Raw genomic sequence first — 21,203 nt, forward strand, 5'->3', positions numbered from 1 at the left:
TACTACTTCTATTTGTTTAGTCAATAATAATTATCTAGAAAAGTTGCTATATAAACAGCTACTGTCGCATATAACATTAATCAGAGCATCATAGATTACATTGGATTGACAGCAAATCAATTTAAGATTGAATATTATCAACATAATTACACTTTTATAACCTTGTAATAATGATTTGACATTAGCCTAGCAACACATGTCTGTGTTTTGAAAAATAATGATTTAAACTGAAATATTAGTTGGCATATTTTAGACAAAGAAATAACTTATACATAAACTAATTCATTCTGCAGATTATTTATTTTTGAGAAATCTAAAATTTGAAACATAATACTAAAACATCGAATAAGCATACCAAACTAATTAATCTTCAAGCTCACATATGCAGAAACAGTTTTAGCATTAGGTTAACCACCCATTAACAACTACTTTTCATAATAAATGTATACAAGTGATACATCCATAATAGATTTAACATACTTCCTATAACGGTTTATTTACATAAAATTGGATCAAAATATTTTTTTAAACTATACATTAATTATTGTCAGACATTTAACACGCGCACACACACACACTCTCTCTCTCTCTCCTCTCTCTCTCTCTCTCTGATTGTACAACATTCCATAACTCAGTAACTAATAATAACTAGCCTTTAAACAATTCAAAACCTAATTACTGAATTATTATCAATTTTTTAAAATAATAAATTATACCTTAATATATGAAGGTGAAACCACATCTATGCCACATTACCTGACAGGTCATGTCATGATGACACTTCAGGTTGTAATGTCCAGATATTAATGTGTGTATGTGTGTGTGTGTGTGCTTAAATGAGTATTTGTACACAGTCATATGAAGTGTGACATTAACAGTTTTGCATTTAAACCAGCTACGTCAAGCACATATATACTCCCTGCTTTAGGTTCAAACCACTAGATTCAGCCACTCACATCTACCCGACAGTGCCATTCTAAAAATAAGCAGTTGCTGCATCAACATCTTGAAGCTACAAAAATGTGTATGATTAATTCAAAATAATGTGTATAAATAAGCATTGCATTTGACAGAATAATCCGAATGCTAAAGGGTTAACTTATGGGTTGTGACTTTGTATTTCAGTTCATGCATGGACTCAGGGTAAGGCTCTTCTTCTTATCTCAAAATATCTACCAGGAAAATAGGTGGTCAATTTGTTTATCTGTGAAAGTTCACCTGCCTAAATTAAGTAGACACTTTACAAAAAACACAAAATTAGACGATTAATTCATTAATAATCCTCATCATCATCATCGTTTAATGTCTGCTTTCCATGCTAGCATGAGTTGGACGATTTGACTGAGGTCTGGCGAACCAGATGGCTGCACCAGACTCCAATCCGATTTGGCAGAGTTTCTACAGCTGGATGCCCTTCCTAACACCAACCACTCCGAGAGTGTAGTGGGTGCTTTTATGTGCCACTGGCACAAGGGCTAGTCAGGCAGTACAGGCAATGGCCACGATCAAATGGTGCTTTTTATGTGCCACCTAAAAAAAAAAAAGCACCATTTGAGCGTGGCCGTTCAATTATACTAATTTTTTTAGGGACTCAAGAACTGACATTTTTGAACAGTTGTACTTCTTTACAGAAATACAATGTTGTATTAAGATCTAGATTACAACATTAGCACATTATGCAATCTCTTTGTGAAGTGGATAATGGAAAAATCTTTATCCTGTTTTTTTACTCCTTTTCTCTCAATATCCTTCAAACATACTATGGTAAAAAAAAAGAAGTGAAATGTGAGAATAGGTTAGAATAGGTTAGTGTACTATGAATGAAAGATCCATACTATTCTCCCTCTCTTTCAAAAACACAGACACAATAGGCACAGCGTGGCTGTATGGTAAGAAGGTTGCTTCCCAACCATATAGTTCTGGGGTTCAGTTTCACTGTGTGGCACCTTGGGCAAGAGTCTTCTACTATAATCTCGGGCCGACCAAAACCTTTTCAGTGGACTTGGTAGACGGAAACTGAAAGAAGCCTGTTTTAAAGGTGGCGAGCTGGCAGAAACATTAGCACACTGGGCAAAATGCTAAACGGTATTTCGTCTGCTGCTATGTTCTGAGTTCAAATTCTGACGAGTTCGACTTTGCCTTTCATCCTTCAGGGGTCGATAAGTTAAGTACCAGTTACGCACTGGGGTCGATGTAATCGACTTAATCCGTTTGTCTGTCCTTGTTTGTCCCCTCTATGTTTAGCCCCTTGTGGGCAATAAAGAAATATATATATTAGTATCATATTTTGGCACAATGCCAGCAGTTTCAGGGGAGGGGATAAGTTGATCACACTGACACCAGTGCTCATCTGATATTTAATTTATCAAACCCAAAAGGATGAAAGGCAAAGTGGATCTTGACAGAATTTGAACTCAGAACACAAAGACAGATGAAATGTTACTAAGCATTTTGCTAACAGTTCTGCCAGCTTGCTTACGTGCCACTGGCACAGAAGCCAGTCAAGGCGGCGCTGGCATAGGCCAAGTTCGGATGGTGCTTTTTATGTGCCAGTGGCACATAAAAAGCACCATCCAAACTTGGCCGATGCCAGTGCTGCTACCTTGACTGGCTTCTGTGCCGGTGGCATGTAAAAAGCACCAACTGATCATGGCCACTGCCAGCCTCCCCTGGCACCTGTGCTGGTGGCACGTAAAAAGCACCCACTACACTCACGGAGTGGTTGGCATTAGGAAGGGCATCCACCTGTAGAAACACTGCCAGATCAGACTGAAGCCTGGTGCAGCCTCCTGGCTTCCCAGACCCCGGTCGAACCGTCCAACCCGTGCTAGCACGGAAAACGGACGTTAAATGATGATGATGATGATGATGATTACAACCTCTGTCTCTACAGTATTTTATTGCAGCTACAATAGCGTTTACTCTTTTTTTTCTAAGCTTACCAGGTACACATCTCCACCAGGCCAACCCAACACACCTGTTTCTTCTCTTCTTATTAATCTATGCAGTGTCTCACTCCTTCCATCTCTCACATGCCTTGCACTGACTGCTTTTCTCAATCCTTTCTTAAAGACTGTCAGCCGACTGGGATTTTCTGGCAGACACCAACTTGCAGATGATCAGACTAGAAACACCAACTATTTCAATATCTCTTGTTTCAAAGGGTCTATTCTGCCTTTTCACAGTTTAGTACCATAAAAATAATAATATTTGGTACATTCTACAGTTGGGATGGTGCAATTAGTTTTAGAATGGTGATGCAGTTACCCATCATTACAATTTTATACAAGTTTACTAATTCTTAGAATAAAAATAAAATTTAAACAACTCAGTTGTTGAGACTATAATTATTAAGAAAACTAAATTTAAATTCCTTAAAAAGAAAAGAAAAAAAATTGACCTGAACTGAATTAGTCAAAGGTCAATACTTTCAGGGTCAGAATACTGAGGTAAAAATTTAACAATCAAATCTCTATGTCACAGCCTAACAAAAAAGTAGAATGAAACCAAAAAATAAAGTAGAAATAAAAGAAAAATAAAGAGAAACAAATTTGTATGTGTAAGGATTAAAAGGGAATTTTCAGACTGACTGTGCAGATATAAGTAATAAACATGAAAGTTGATATTGCCAAAGGGTTTATGATGGTAATTACATCAAGTAATTGATAATTACATAGAGCTGGTGATGAAAGAGATGTGGGTTAGACTCCTGCTTGAGCTCTCAATTTTCATTCCATTTCATGTTTACTTTATGTATCTGCAAAGCACTCAGTCTTTTTAGAGGAATGTAAACATATTATTGTCATTGAATCCTTAGATTACTCATCACCAAAACAAAATAAAATCTAACATCAATGAAGTTAATGGTTAAATAAATAATAACGTAAATAGATATAATGTAGCAATAATATATGCCCACTGTATATTCGTCTGTCCTTACGTTCTGAGTTCAAATTCTGCCAAGGTTGACTTTGCCTTGCATCCTTTCAGGGTCAATAAAGTGCCTGAGATAGATACCTATTTAAAATAAGGTTAATTTAAAAGTGTGGAGGCGTGTGGCTTAGTGGTTAGGGTGTCAGCATCATGATCATAAGATTGTGGTTTCGATTCCTGCACTGGGTGACGAGTTGTGTTCTTGAGCAAAACACTTCATTTCACGTTGCTCCAGTCTACTCAGCTGGCAAAAATGAGTAACGCTGTGATGGACTGGTGTCCCGTCCAGCTGGGGAACACATACACCATAGAAACTGGGAAAGTGGGCCCATGAGCCTGGTTGGGCTTTAGAAGGGCGCATTTAATTATTTTATATTAATTTAAAAGTAATTCAAACTAAATAAAATATAATACAGGAGTAGGGAACCCCTTGCAAGGGGTAAAATTTCACTAGCTAACAGCATTCCTTAAAACCCAGATGAAAAACAAAAAGGAAAAAAAATTGCTTAAGTTATAAAACCAAAACTGTTACTTAATATAAATTGTATACCTATGGATTTGTAACATTAAAGATCCATTAATATTCTTAACACAGATCCTCTCCAACAACTTCTAATGCACTTGCAATTCATCCTTGGTACTAAAAAGATTCCCCCACCTCCCTTCTAGTAAGTGAGCAGAAGGACCAGTTGTATGAGGCCCTAGTGCAGGCTACCACTATAAATAGCAACTTTAATGGTTATGTCTGACAATAGCACATTTGGTATTCTTGTATGTATGGAGTTTATAGACCTTGGAACAAGAAGGTGTTTATTTACAGTGTTAAAAGCAAGTTTATTTTGAGAAACATATTATAACAAGTGTATTGCAGTTTAAAAACTTAAGATATAAGCAAAAAATGATGGCTGTGTGGTAAGAATTTTGCTTCCCAACCATAATAATTGTTTCAACCCATTGTGCAATGGTGCCTTGAGGGTTAAAACAATCTCTGTAAATAATAAAGAGTCTCATGAATTTCATTTTCTTTCTCTTTCTCTCATATTTTATAAACTCTATGGTTAGAAAAGAATTCCTACAGTAAATCCAGTAGCATTTAAATCCAGTACTGTTGATGACATCAGGTAGCCAAATACTGTGAATGGGCTTTAAACAATATATGACAAGGTGTATGCCCAGATGTGAAGGCATGTGGCTTAGTGCTTAGGGTAATCAGCTCACAATTGTGAGTTCAATTCCCGGCAGCACTTAGTTCAATTCCCAACACTTTATTTCACATTGCTCCAGTCCACTCAACTGGCAAAAATTAGTTGTACCTGTAATTTGAAGGATTAGTCATGTCACATTCTGTGTCATAATGAATCTCCCTGTGAACTACATTAAGGGTATGTGTATACTCTTTTACTTGTTTCAGTAATTTGACTGTGGCCATACTGGAGCACTGCCTTTAGTCGAGCACATCAACCCCAGCACTTATTCTTTGTAAGCCTAGTACTTAATCTATCAGTCTCTTTTGCTGAACCGCTAAGTTACGGGGACGTAAACACACCAGCAACGGTTGTCAAGCGATGTTGGGGGGACAAACACAAATACACACACACACATATATATATATATATATATATATACACATATATACGATGGGCTTCTTTCAGTTTCCGTCTACCAAATCTACCCATAAGGCTTTGGTTGGCCTGAGGCTATAGTAGAAGGTGCCACACAGTGGGACTGAACCCAGAACCATGTGGTTGGTAAGCAAGCTACTTACCACACAGCCACTCCTGCACCTATGTGTGTCCTTGAAGTGCTCAGTCACTTGCATGTTAATTTCCTGAGCAGGCTGTTCTATTGATCGGATCAACTGGAGCCTTCGTTGTTTTGACTGACGGAGTGCCACATCCAAATTCAAAATTATTACATATACATATGTATATACACGTGTACATGTGTGTGAGTGTGTATAAGTCTATCTGTCTATCTTACCAACTAACATTCTCCAGATCACTTGTCTCTGTACATTCATAGTACAGAAGGATTTAACTTGAAAGGAATTAAAACAGATTTCCTTTCTGTATGAACATGAATGAAAATTCTTCCTTTGACACTCCTGCCAATTTCCTAAACAAAAAATAGATAAAATAAAGTAAAAAGAAAGAAAAAGAAAAAAATCCTGGGAACTCCTTTAAAATTTCGTCATTGTAGGTCATCTCAGAAGTTTGTGATCCTTAATGTAACAATTCAATTCCACTTTTGATTTATCTACTTTAGATTTATCAGCATTTTAAATTTCTTCCTCTTTTCATTTCACTTGATTATAGTTGTTGTTGTTGTTGTTGTTATCATTATTGAAGGCAGAAAGCTATCAGAATTGTTACTGCACTGAACAAAATGCTTAGCAGCATTTATTCTGGCTTTTCATTCTAAGTTCAAATGCTGCCAAGGTCTACTTTGCCTTTCATCCTTTCAGAGTCAATAAAATGTGTACCAGCTAAGTACTGCAGTCTATGATATTGAGTGACCCGCTTCTCCTAAAATTGCTGGCTTTGTGCCAAAAATTTGAAACCATCATCATCATCATCATTATTAAGACAGAATTGTTAGCACACCGGCTGAAATGCTTAGTGGTATTTCGTCTGCCGTTACGTTTTCAAACTCTGCTGGGGTTGACTTTGCCTTTCATCCTTTCAGGGTTGATGAAATAAGTACCAGTTATGCACTGGGGTCGGTGTAATCGACTTAATCCTTTCCCCCAAATTTGAGGCCTTGTGTTTCCAGTAGAAAGAGTTATTATTAAGGCAGAATCATTAGCATATCGGGCAAAATGCTTAGTGGTATTTCATGTTTTTTATGTTCTGAGCTCAAATTTCACCAAGGTTGACTTTGCCTTTCATCCTTTCAGGGCCAATAAAATAAGTACAAGTTGAGTAATGGAGCTGATGTAATTGACTATTCCCCCTCCCCCAAATTTCAGGCCTTGTACCCATAGTAGAAAGAATTTGCTGCTGAGATCCCCTTCGGTCATGACTGATAGTGGGATTGCACCTAGAAAGTTACTCTCCCAGGCACAAGTCCGGGCAAGGTTGTTTATGGAAGACCAGCAGTCGCCCATGCATACCAGCCTCCCCTCTCCATGTCACCAGTATTATGCAAGGGAAAGGCAAAGGGGCCAATACAGCTTGGCACCAGTAATGTCACAACTCATTTCTACAGCTGAGTGAACAGGAGGGAAGGGAAATAAAGTGTCTTGCTCAAGAACACAACACACAGCCCAGTCTGGGAATCGAACTCACAACCTCACGATCGTAAGATCAATGCTCTAACCACTGAGCTATGTGCCTTCACCAGTAGAAAGAATAATTATAATTATTATTATTATTAAAGGTGGTAAGGTGGCAGAATCGATAGCACACTGCACAGCAACATTTCACCTGTCTTTATGATCTGGGTTCCAATAAGGTCAACTTAGCCTTTTATCCTTTCAGGGTAGATGAAATAAATACCAGTTGAGCACAGGGCTGGGGGGGGGGCGATGTAAATGATAAATAATTTAATAAATTCTCAAAAAGAAAATGATAGATAGCATATCTATCATACTACTGTTAAGATGATGATGATGATGACATTGACAAAAATGATGATTGTGATGGTGATAAAGCAACTGGATGATGATGATGATCGTGGAATTTGTAGTGATGAATGCTGATAGTGATGATGGCAGTATTGGTAACTATGACTGTAATGATAGCGGTAGTGGGTGGCAGTAGAAATAGTAGTAGCAGCAGCAGCAGCCGTCCAAGAATTTGGACTTGAAGATCTCCATTTCCAGCGACTTCAAGAGCCACCTCCCCGTGGTGTCGGGCGTCAACGATGAGCCCTTGACTACAACAAGACGACCAAAGTTTTTTTTTTTTCCAAGGTCTGGGGTCACCTGCCCCTAAGCCCTAGACCATCACCTAATCACCCTTACCCATCTTGTTGCTTAACAACAACAACAACAACAGCAGCAGCAGTGGTGATGGTGGTGGTGGTGGTAGAGGTAATGGTGCTGGTGGAAGTGCAGGTATTAATTATAGCAATATTAGAAGCTGTGACCGTAATAATGGTTTTGATGGTGATGGTAGATATGGTAATGGTTGTAGTGCTGGTGATTGTCGCAGTGGTACTGGTGGTCGTGGTCACTATAATGGTGATGGTTGTGGTATTGGTGATAGTTGTGGTATGTGATGATGGTGGTGGTGATGTTAATGGTTGTGACTGTGGTGGTTGTGGTGTTGGTGATGATTGTTGTGGTGATGGTGGTGTTAGTGGTGGTGGTGGTGGTGGTGGTGGTGTGGCTGTTGTTGGTGATAGTGGGGAAGGTGGTGGTGATGATGGTGTTAAGTTAAAGAATCAAAGAAATTTCTGTATTTTCTTCTTTTGTAGAATAATATTTAAGACTGACTCAGAAAAGCTCTTATTTCTTTAATTCAACAAAAATCAAACATTTATTTTCCCACAGTTTTCCAATCTGAATCTCTTACGACTCATTTTTCTTTCTTTTATTGTTTCTTTTTTGTTTTGTTTTTTTTCAGTTGCTTACATTCAAAGACAGGAGCCGTTATGAAACATGCATGCATGTGTGTATGCATGCATGTGTGTATGTATGCATGTGTGTATGTATGCATGTGTGTATGCATGCATGTGTGTATGTATGCATGTGTATGCATGCATGTGTGTATGCATGCATGTGTGTATGTATGCATGTGTTATGTATGCATGTGTGTATGCATGTGTGTATGTATGCAGTGTGTATGTATGCATGTGTGTATGTATGCATGTGTTATGTATGCATGTGTGTATGTATGCATGTGTGTGTATGTATGCATGTGTGTATGCATGCATGTGTGTATGTATGCATGTGTGTATGTATGCATGTGTGTATGTATGCATGTGTGTATGTATGCATGTGTGTATGTATGCATGTGTGTATGTATGCATGTGTGTATGTATGCATGTGTGTATGTATGCATGTGTGTATGTATGCATGTGTGTATGCATGCATGTGTGTATGCATGCATGTGTGTATGTATGCATGTGTGTATGTATGCATGTGTGTATGTATGCATGTGTGTATGTATGCATGTGTGTATGTATGCATGTGTGTATGTATGCATGTGTGTGAATGTGCTCATGCATGTGTCTGTGTCTAATTGAATGTCATGCACAAGTGAAACTGAACACGGTGCATCTAAAGGAAAGAAAAGAAGAATGAAACAGAGAAAGAGAGAGGAGAGTGAGACACACACACACACGTGCACACACACACACACACACACACACACACACACACACATCATACAAGCTGTTGAGTCACTGGCTCAGTAACGTATTTATGACTTCAGTCAGTAAGAAAACACTGGTTTGCTTGTTTGCTTGCTTTCTTGGAAAATGCCTGGCCCTGTGGAAGAAAGAGGTCTACCCACACCTTTAAACAATTAGATATTGATTTCTCTTAATTGAGCAACACAAGACTTATTTTAGTGAAGGATGGGATTTGTGTGATTAATTGAATCACTAAAATATGTATTACTAATAATATTGATTTATTACATAAGCATATGAGGATTAGTATAGTTGAAAAAAAATCACCCCCTCTACACAAATGCTACTTGAATCAAGAAAAATGAAAAATATAAAGCACTCTCTGTTTCTTTGTTCACACAAATGGCGGTGCCCCAGCATGGCCACAGCTCAAGAGCTGAAACTGGAAAACAAAACATAAACAATTCTTTTATGCTATGCATAACAAATGAATATATATATATATATATATATATATATACATACATGATGGACTCTCCCATTGAAGATGACATATGGGCTTTTTGTCAAACAACCTGAACAACAAATGATATGTTTATGGTGATCAAATGTTTGTGGTGCACATTTGCTCACCCTCTTCATCAAATCCATATTGTCTGAACAGGTGCACAGTGTATCACATGTCTGGTGCTGAAGTGATAACAGAGCAATGTGAGATGAAGTGTTTCACTCAGGAACACAACACACCACCTAGTCTAGGAATTGAAATCACAATCTTGTGATTGTGAGTGCAACATTCTAACCACTAGACCATGTACCCATGCATGTATATATATATATATATATATAAGTTTTAATGGGCTATCTCACTTCCACTGTTTACAGCAGTGCTTGGAAGGAACGTGTGTAGCATGTGATCATTGCATTGACCATGACAAAGTTGAGCAGAGAATCTGCATCAAATTTTGCCAAAAGTTTGGTGATACCTGCACAGAGGCCTATGCAAAGTTTTCAAAAAAGTTTTCATCATTCTTGACACAATTGAGGAGCTCTTGTGCAACTGAAACCTGAGTATCTTTTTGGTCATCTGAAAGCAGTTTTGGCACAAACTTGACAGATACACGTCTCATACCCAAATCTTCAGTGATGATGGACTGAACTGAACCCTAACTAATCTGCACATCCTCTGATAACTCACAGATGGTGATTTGATGATTTCCTCTCACAGCTGTATGCACAGCTGCAATGTTTTTCTCAGTTCTGCTGGTTGCAGGTCTCCCAGAACATTTGTCAATATCGACATTTTTTCGGTCATCTTGGAAACATCTGAACCAGCCGTACACTTGCGTGCGGCTCATATACTCCTCTCCATACACTTTCTGTAACTTTGCATAGGCCTCTAAGCAGGTGTCGCCATGATAACTTTCTCTGTTATGGTCAATGCAATTATGACACACTACACACCTTCCTTCCAAGCACTGCTGTAAATAGTGGAAGTGAGCTAGAATGGTAAAACTTAGTGCACATGCACAGCAGAGTTCAAAGTCAATCTTTACTGAGCAGCTCCACTCTGTGTTCTTTAGCTTCATTACTATGCGGTTGGCGGTCGGTGTTATGGGACATGATGAGCTATGTGGTGCTGGTGGAGAGGATGACAGATGAGGTGGGCGGAAGTACGGCTTGCAGGGGCCGGCGGAAGACTGAGGGGTGCATGCGTGGCAGGAAGCGGATGTGGTCAAGGACGAAGCACGTGTGGTCAGCGAGGAAGCGAGGAGTTCCAGCATAGACGGCAAAGTGACAGGACATGTTGAATTTGTGAGAGACCGCTGATTTCGCCAAGGTAAGGCCTTTTGTATTTCTTTCTCCCGTTGCTTCTTTTTCTGTTGTCCTCTTCATCCATCACACTACAGTTACTATGACAACAGTCCGGATACTTATTGATCAGACCCCATATAAATATACATATACATACATAGACAGATATACAAATACATGCAGATATATATATATATATATATATATATATATAATAACAATTTAATAAATAAAACATATGCATACATACATACATATATGTACATACCTACATCTATATGTATATATATATGCATATATAAATATATATATATATGGGTACAGGACACCACAAATAAACATAGAACACAACGAGAAACGAAAACATAAAATCAAGGAAACGGACTTTTTTTAACAACGAAAAAACAGAGTACAAGACAAACAATACAAGGAATATTCCCCTTCTTCAGCTGCCCCTGTTTCGACTCAATGCGTGTTTCGAAGGAACCTTCGTACATATATGTATGTATGTATGCATATGCTTTATTTATTAAATTGTTATTATATGATTGAACGCCACGCGTCGTTTCTTCTTCTCCAAGTAAGTTTTTATATATATACACACACACACACACACACACACACGCACACACACACATACGCACACACACATACATATAAGATACATATACATATATGACAAGCTTCTTTCAATTTCCATCTACTAGATCTACTCACAAAAAGAATGTGCTTATGCATGTATTGTTGTTGTTGTTGTTGTTGCTGTTGTTGTTACTGTTACTCATATCTTGTAGCAGTGAAGGTTTGAGTTACTAGAACTGGTTTTTGTCAAAAAGTCATAAGTATTTTTGTTTTTTGTAATTTTTACATTCTGCTCTATAATCAAATGTGTTATCTTTTTTTTTTTTTTGTTTACAATCAACAAAAACATTTGAATCCATATAAATTTTTAGAGAAGTATTTCTGCATGATGTAGCAACTTTGTTAATTCATGACTGGAAGGATTGTTTTCTTCACAAGTTGGTCTTTTGTTTCTTATTATCTCCATTCGGAGAAAAATAATTCAAACAATTAAATGCCTACCTTTTAAGTCCCATCATAAAAATACTTTTTTACATGTAATGTTACAGGATAAAATCCATGATAATGGGAGAAGAATACGGACCCTAACCGTCTTAAGCACAATATGTATTATAATACAGCAGAGTGAACCCTTGCTTGCTGTTGTTAGAAATAGCAACAGGATACCTACTGAAAATGTGATACACCCAAAAATATTTAAGAAACAAGATGAAGAACAAAGAATACACAACTGGAAAATGAAAACAATGCATGAGCAATACCTGAGGGAAATCAAAGAGAAAGACAAGAGGAACACCTGGAAGTTGTTAAGGAAAAGTGATCTGAAAGGATGTACCAAGGCATTGATATGCAGCACTCAGGAACACGCTCTGACAACTAATTACACCAAGTTCCAAAGAGATAAGAGCAGTGATTCACCTCTTTGTAGGATCTGTGGCAGCAAAAATGAAACAATATTACATGTGTGTGACTGTAGTGTGTTGGCTGAAATGCTTAGAAAAGGAAGGATGAAAATGTGGCTAAGTTTGTTCACTGGGTTCTGTGAATATGTGGTCTTAGAAGAACATGGAAATGGTACAAACATAAACCAGAAGGTATCACTGGTAATAATGAATATAAGACCTTGTGGGGTTTTACAATTCAATGTGACTCTCCAACTGATGCTCAGAGGCCAGTTGTTGTTGTAGTGGGAAAAGGAAAAAGGAAACTAAGTCCAAAGATACTGCCACACCTGGGGATGCATGCATAGGTGACATAGAGCTGGAAAAGGTAGGAAAATACAAGTTACTAAAAGATGAAAATGCACGAATATGGGGAATGCAGAGAGTAACTGTCATCCTAGTAATTGTAGGGGCACTCGGAGCTCAAACAACCAAGTTCGAGAAATATGTCAAAGAAATTGGAATTGACATGACGGTAGAGTATGCCAAAAATAAACTACTCTATTAGGAATAGCTAGGATTTTGACATTGGTACTTGGGTTTTGAGTATCTTCCACAATACTTAACACCTAAGTAGCAAGTGTCATAATTTGTGGAAAGAGACTTTGTGAGACCTTTGACAACAGGATACTGTCCGCTCTCACAGAATTAACCAGAGCAAGTAGGATTGAGAGCTCTGAGAAATAAAATATAATTTTTTTTTTTTTTTTTTTCATGACCGACCAGGCTATCAGATGTTGCTACACATCACTGGTCACAATGCGCTTCGCATTGTTTTAGCCTTCAAATGACACCACCCCGTTGGCTATGCGAGCAGGCCAACAGAAGAAAGAGTGAGAGAAAGTTGTGGCGAAAGAGTACAGTAGGGATCGCCACCATCCCCTGCCGGAGCCTTGTGGACCTTTAGATGTCTTTGCTCAATAAACACTCACAATGCCCGATCTGGGAATCGAAACCATGATCCTACGACCGCGAGTCCGCTGCCCTAACCACTGGGCCATTGTGACCCCACAAAATATAATAATAATCATAATAAAAATAAAAATAGCATTGTTTAACTTGATATGAAGTTACTATGTCATGCATATATGGTTGTGATGCATGTGCCCTGTATACACTTATCAGACAGGTAGTCATGATGGGAATATTAGGCTTCGTGTATTTTTGTTGTGTCTTGGGAGGAGTCATCATGCCAATAAAATTAACACTCACACAGGTTCAATTCTGATCCTTTACTGTGCAAGTTAAACAATCAATCAGTTGTTTGTTAGTCAACGTTCTTTTGTCACTGTTTGCAACCTTTTCAGTGTCACAAATGCAGAGCAGACCTTAGAGCAAGAAGGGGAGTCACTGAAAAAGTCATGAACAAGGACAAAAGAATTTTGACTAAAAAACAGTTGATTGATTGTTTAACCTACACATTAAACAAAAAAATGAGTTGTTAGTTGGTTAGATATTTAGCCAATTGACTAAAAATTTTAAAAAAATGGAAATAAACCTGTGCATGGTGTTGATAATATTGGTAGAATGACTCTTCCCAGACATGACAAAATTTGTTTCAACAAATGAATTAACATCAAGAATCTTGCAAACCAGAGACAAAAATGAAATAGAATAAGCTGAAGCCAAGCTAGCAAGACACTGAAACACAATGTGTTCTGCTGTCTAATTGAACCAGTGTGTGTGTTAATAATATTGGCATAATGACTTGCCCAAGACACATGAATTCACATCAAGAATCATGCAAACCAAATACAAAAATGAAATATTTTATTTTTATTTCATCAAAAAATCTTTTTTGTTTTCAAACTTATCATTTTCATCATTTAAAAAATCAAAATGTCCACATTACAAAATTTCTCATTTTTTCTCTCTTAAATTTTTACAAAGTATTGCCATGATATCTAGAAAATGTTCATGGAATCAACATTTAGATGTACAATTCTTCGATGCACAGGTAACTCTTCCTACTATAGGCACAGGGCTGGTAATTTTCAGGGAAGGGGGCTAGTTAAGTACATCAATCCCAGGGCTCAGCTGGTAAAAGGATGAAAGGCAAAGTCAACCTCGATGGAATTTAAAATCAGGATGTAAAGCCAGAAAGTGCATGGCTCAGTGGTTAGAGTGTCAGGCTCACAATCATGAGGTAGTGAGTTCAATTCCTGGACCGGGCAATGCTGTGCTCTTGAGCAAGACACTCTATTTTACATTGCTCCAATTCACTCAGCTGTAGAAATGAATTGCAATGTCACTGGTGCCAAGCTGTATCAGCCTTTGCCTTTCCCTTGGATAACATCAGTGACATGGAGAGGGGAGGCTGCTATGCATGGGCAACTGCTGCTCTCTAACAAACATCCTTGCCTGGACTTGTGCCTTGAAAGGTAACTTTCTAAGTGCAATCCCATGGTCATTCATGATCGAAGGGATTCTTTACCCTTTTAAAGCCAGAAGAAATGTTGCTGGGCATTTTTGTCCAGTATACCAATGATTCTACCAGCTTACTGCTTTTTTGTTTCTTCTGTAGGCACAAGGCCTGAAATTTGGAGGGAAGTACCAGCTGATTACCTTGACCCCAGTATTTGACTGGTAATCATTTTATCAATCCCAAGAGTCAACCTCAATGAACTCAGAATGTAAAGCTAGAAGAAATGCCATTAAGCAGTTTTGTCTTGCCAGTTTGCCACATTTTTCTTTGATGCATTGATAACAGCATAAACACAATAATGAAGTGATCCTGGACAAACTACATATAAAAAAAAATGATACCAGGAGAATAACTGGGAATTCAATTCAAATTTTCTTCCTCACCTAACCCCTCACTATCCACCATCACCCCTTAAAAAGCATGAAGTGAAAATTCTAATTACTAAAACTGAGATATTTTTATGAATTGAAATGGCAGTTAATTAAGGTATCCAAAAGATTTTGAAAACTAACTGAATATTGAACTTAACCCTTTTGATACCAACTCACATGAGACCACCTCTGGTTCTATAATAAAAACTTTCAGTTTTAAAGTGGTTGAAATTAAAAGAATGTTAAAATTTCAGGTTAATTTATATTCCAAACACCAGCTTAATAATAAAGTTATTTTACTAAAGTCTTCATTATTTTCAAGATTAATTAAAACTAAAGTAGTATATCTCAACAGGAATATGGTAACGAAAGGTTTAAATGGAATACATTTCCAAAAAAACTGATTTTCAATTTTGTATTGATAATAACTATTTTTTTAAATCAAATTTAAAATTATGAATTCCTATTATCAATTTTAAATTTAAGGTAATTAGAAATACAACAATGAATAATAAAATATATTTGAGAACTTTGAAAATCATGAGGAACACATTCTGAGAGAGGGTATTTAACTCTTTTACTGCAGAAAGCAAAAATATCCATTCAAAATTTCACAACCCTTAACTGTTGGAAGCAGTTTTATAATATACAAACCTATCTTTTGTTGAGGAATGTCATGTTTGAAATCATTTCCTATGGAAATAAAGTTGCTGAAAATACCAATTCTATGTTTAGATATTTAGCATCAATGGTGGAATAACCATGAAATTTGATTTTGCAGTGAAAGGGTTAATAAAACAGAGATGATTGTGAGCTCAGAAAATGGACATCTTTGATTTAGTCAGGAAACCAATGTTTTTTCTTTCTTTTTTCCTTTTCTTAATTGAGAGGATATTCTAGGTGCAGGGTTGGATGTGTGGTTAAGAAATTCACTTTGCAACCATGTAGTTTTGGGTTCAATACCATTGCACTTTGGGCAAGTGCCTTCTACTATAGATCCACGTTGACCAATGCCTTATGAGTGAATTTGGTATGGAAACTGTGGAAGCCCTTCCCATGTGTGTGTGTGTGCATTGTGTGTGTATGTCTTAGTGTTTGTCCTTCCCCCACCATAAACCCAAGACCACATGGTCTGGAAGCAAGCCCCTTAATCATATATCAATGCTTGCGCCTAAATTATCTCACATAATATTTTTAAACATGTTTCTCAACGTTTCTTAAATCTAATCAACCAATGTATTTAGTTACCAGCTGATCGCAGTTTCTTTGCTTTCTCCATAAAAGAGACAACTCTGTGAATATCTAAATCATTTTTCCAGTGTCCGACATCTTTGAAATGGGATCCAACGATTATAGCATTTGCTTCAACAAAATCCGCTAAGTTTTCACATGTGACGCCAGAACCAACAAGAACTGGTATATTCACAGCTTTCTTCACAGCTAAAGACAGAAAGCAAAAAAGAGAGTCAAGACTATTGAAAAGGTTGCAAGACACAATGAAAATTTTAGGAAAATAAAAATAAGAAATAAGTGGAAATTTAACCAGTGAGTGTGTCAAATTATAAGGCACAAAAAAGAAAATGACTCTCCCCAGACACAACAAAAAAGGAACATTGAAAATGTAAAGGAGTAAATCTACATGTATGCACATGTGTACATGCACACACACACACACACACACTCACAAACATATACACACTCATCATCATCATCATCATTGTCATTGTCGTCGTAATCATCATTTCCATCATCATAGTTATTGTCATCATCATCATTTAATGTGCAGTTTTCCATGCTTGCACAGGTCAGATGGAATTTGATGAGGCAGATTATTCTAGGGCCAGATACTCTTTCTTATTTCTTTACTGCCCACAAGGGGCTAAATATAGAGGGGACAAACAAGGACAGACAAATGGATTAAGTCGATTATATTGACCCCAGTACGTAACTGGTACTTAATTTATCGACTCCGAAAGGATGAAAGGAAAAGTCGATCTCGGCAGAATTTGAACTCAGAACGTAACGGCAAACGAAATACCGCTAAGCATTTCGCTCGGCGTGCTAACATTTCTGCAACTCGCCGCCTTTTCTGATGACAGAAAGAGCATCTAGCTCTTTCTGTCATCAACATTTACCTGCTTCCCACATGACCAGACATGTTTTTCTTGGAAGACTGGAATTGGACCACATTGCTTGAGATGAAGTGCTGAAGAACTACTTCAGGATATTGAACCTTTCAGGCGAGATGACAACGGACTGAGATGCTTGGTGCCTTGCTGTACTCAAGAAGACCCGTACTCCAAAGCAAAAGTGTTAAGACTGGTTGCCCCAATGGTGAGAATTAACCTGAAAGAGTCCTCTGCCAGTACCACATAAAAAGCACTCATGACAGTGTTATGTAAAAGCACACATGTGATGCCACGTAAAAGTGCCCGTGTGGTGCCACGTAAAAGCACCCAGCACACTCTGTAGAGTGGTTGGCATTAGAAAGGGCATCCAGCTGTGGAGACCATGCCAGATCAGACTGGAGTCTGGTACAGCCTCCCAGTTTGCCAGGTCTGGTCAAACTGTCTAAACCATGCCAGCATGGACAACGGATGTTAAATGATGAGGATGATGATTGCCTGTATGACAGTGATGCTGACTTACAACCATTATAGGATATCAAGAAAGGCTACATACAAACACAGATTCATTTATATGCCAAACAAAATCACAGTTGTGACAGATACCAGTGTCACACAAATGGTATCTGTGCCAGTGACACATAAAAGCACCCATTAAACTCTCGGAGCGATTGGCATTAGAAAGGGCATCCAGCCATAGAAAACCATGCCAAATCAGACTGGAGCCTGTCGCAGCCTTCCAGCGTGCCACCCCAGTCAAACCGTGCAACCCATGTCAGCATGGACAACAGACATTAAATGATGATGATGATGATATGTGTGAAAGCAGGTGGCTTAGTGATTAGTGAACTGGGTTCATAATCGTAAGGTCGAGAGTTCAATTCCTGGCAGGGTGTTGTGTCCTTGAGCAAGACACTTTATTTTGCAGTGCCCCAGTTCACTCAGTTGTACCCTGTAGTTCAATAGGTCATCTTTGTCACATTTGGTGTGTCATACTGAATCCTCTTGAGAACTAAGTTAAGAGTACACATGTCTGTGGAGTGTTCAGCCACTTGCAGGTTAATTTCATGAGCAGGCTGTTCCACTGAGTGGATCAACTAGAACACTTGTCATAACTGATGGAGTACTCAGCTATATGGGGGGTCTGCACATGTGTGCATGTGGCTATGTATCAAACACTTACCCAACATGTCACATGGTAAAACTGAACCTGAGATCATACAGTTTTAAATAATGTTTATTATGCAGCATTTTTATTGTGACAAAAGTAAGCAATGTGAATGTGTAATAAGTGCAATCATTAACTAATGTATTATTTTAGGCAATTAGCTTTTGTGTGCACATTAGTTTCTTGTGTAAACAAACTCAGAAGGATTATGACTTATAGGATAATATATTTTAAAATTAACAATAGAATTTAATATGCACATATATATGCACCCATGATTGTGCACATACAGACATATAAATGAGTGGGCAGAAAGTTTGTGCCATAAAAATTTCCTTCACAATTTTGATAGTAATTCTCAAAAATGTTTTATAAGAATTGTTACTTGTGATGTGACAGAGCTCTGTGGGTATAATCTAGCAAGCAAACAACCCCCTATCAAATTAACCCTTTCGTTACCAACCCGGCTGAAACCGGCTCTAGCTCTGTAATACAAATGTTTTGTTTTCATAAGTTTTGAATTAAAATCTTCCACCAAACTTTAGTCACAATTTATGTTCCTAACACTAGCTGAATGATAACAAAGTTATTTTACTAATTTCTTTGTAATATTTAAAGTAATTGAAAGAAACACAGAGTATCTCAAAATAAATACAGTATCGAAAGGGTTAATACAACAGTCAATTCAAACCAAAGTGACAGCAGGTATTTTTGATGATTTTAACATGTCATTTACAGTAATATTTTAATGCAGGTAAAGCTATAGCTAGCCAACACTGCTTGACAACAATAAACAATTTAACCCTTTCTTTATCACATATTTCTGTTGAAATATACTGCTTTTGTCTCAGTTGCTTTTGAAACTAATAAAGAATTTAGTAAAATAACTTTGTCGTTATTGAGCTGGCATTTGGAACATAACACGAAATTCTGATGGAAAGTTTTGATTTAAATTACTTTAAAACATGAAGTAGAAGGGGGTGCTGAAAAGTTGCTGGCTTTAAGGGAATTGCAAAAGGCCTGGTTAGAGACCCAAACTTTTGAGTTCTTTTACAGAGCTTAGAAAAATTGAAGGGGCACTGCAATAAGTAAGTGAATCTGAGAGGGGAATATGTTGTATAAAATCATAATTGTTGTAGGGAATTAGTAACAATGGTACACCCCCTCCCACGTGTCAAATGGAATAACCTGGTCACTATAAGAGAAATATATGAAGTACCAGAGTAGATAGTAGGCGGTCAGACGTAGTCATGTCTTAACTGGTTTTACTATGTATACTGTATAACAAAGTGGGCATAATAATAATCCAATATTTTAAGGTGAGGATTGAAACAACTCATGTGGAATTAATGAATCGATGAGGACAAACCAATTCATGTGGAGTTAATAGAAACATGAAGAGAAGTTAATAAAATCACAAAGTTTTGTGCAAATTTTATGAAAAAAAATCATAAAAGTATGGAAAATTGATTGGCCAGTTTGCTCGAGTTGCAAAAAAAGCAACAACAACAACTGAAAGATCAACAACAGCATTAGATACAACTGCAAGGGTAACAACAACAACAAACAATATAACAGCAATTACTGAAGTCATCAGGAAAGTCAGAAAAAGTGTTCTTAATCAGACTTCCACGGACTCTATAACAGTTCAAATATATCATCATCATCATCATCATCATCATCATTTAGCGTCCGTTTTCCATGCTAGCATGGGTTGGACGGTTCAACTGGGGTCTGGGGAGCCCGAAGGCTGCACCAGGCCAGTCAGATCTGGCAGTGTTTCTACAGCTGGATGCCCTTCCTAACGCCAACCACTCCGAGAGTGTAGTGGGTGATTTTATGTGCCACCGACACAGGTGCCAGACGAGGCTGGCGAACGGCCACGCTCGGATGGTGTTTTTATGTGCCACCGACACAGGTGCCAGACACGCTCGGATGGTGTTTTTATGTGCCACCGACACAGGTGCCAGATGAGGCTGGCAGGTGCCAGACGAGGCTGGCAGACGGCCACGCTCGGATGGTGTTTTTATGTGCCACCGACACAGGTGCCAGATGAGGCTGGCGGACGGCCACGATCGGATGGTGTTTGTTACGTCCCCAAAGCACGGAGGCCAGTCTATGCGGTACTGGCTACGGCCACGTTCGGATGATTTTCTTGTGTGCCACCGGCACTGGTACCACAAAGATACAAATTCCATTTATGTTCATCTATTTTGATTTGTTTTGATTTGATTTGATTTTCACTTGCCTCAACAGGTCTTCACAAGTGTCACTTGCCTCAACAGGTCTTCACAAGTGTCACAAGAAGGAAGGTATGCACAGGTGGACTGTCTACGTCGCCGGGTCTTCGGATGGTGTCTTTATGTGCCACCGACACAGGTGCCAGATGTGGCTGGCGAACGGCCACGATCGGATGGTTTTCTTGTGTGCCACCGGTACTGGAACCACAAAGATACAAATTCCATTGATGTTCATCTATTTTGATTTGGTTTGATTTTCACTTGCCTCAACAGGTCTTCACAAGTGTCACGCGTGTCACACACT

At 38.0% G+C, this 21,203-nt stretch overlaps 1 protein-coding gene across 1 annotated transcript in view; it reads right to left on the reverse strand.

Annotated features, from left to right (window-relative positions):
- Positions 1-15,236: 15,236 nt before the first annotated feature.
- The window catches only part of LOC115210956 (uncharacterized protein F13E9.13, mitochondrial), a 155,041-nt gene continuing 149,074 nt past the window's right edge, over positions 15,237-21,203 (reverse strand). The window contains exon 6 of the mRNA XM_029779760.2: positions 15,237-16,805. Within this exon, the coding sequence (XP_029635620.1) occupies positions 16,606-16,805 (200 nt within the window). The 3' untranslated portion in view covers positions 15,237-16,605. The remainder of the gene's footprint in view (positions 16,806-21,203) is intronic.

The sequence above is a fragment of the Octopus sinensis genome, linkage group LG4 (genome assembly GCF_006345805.1).
Source record: "Octopus sinensis linkage group LG4, ASM634580v1, whole genome shotgun sequence".
Taxonomy (NCBI): Eukaryota; Metazoa; Mollusca; class Cephalopoda; order Octopoda; family Octopodidae; genus Octopus; species Octopus sinensis.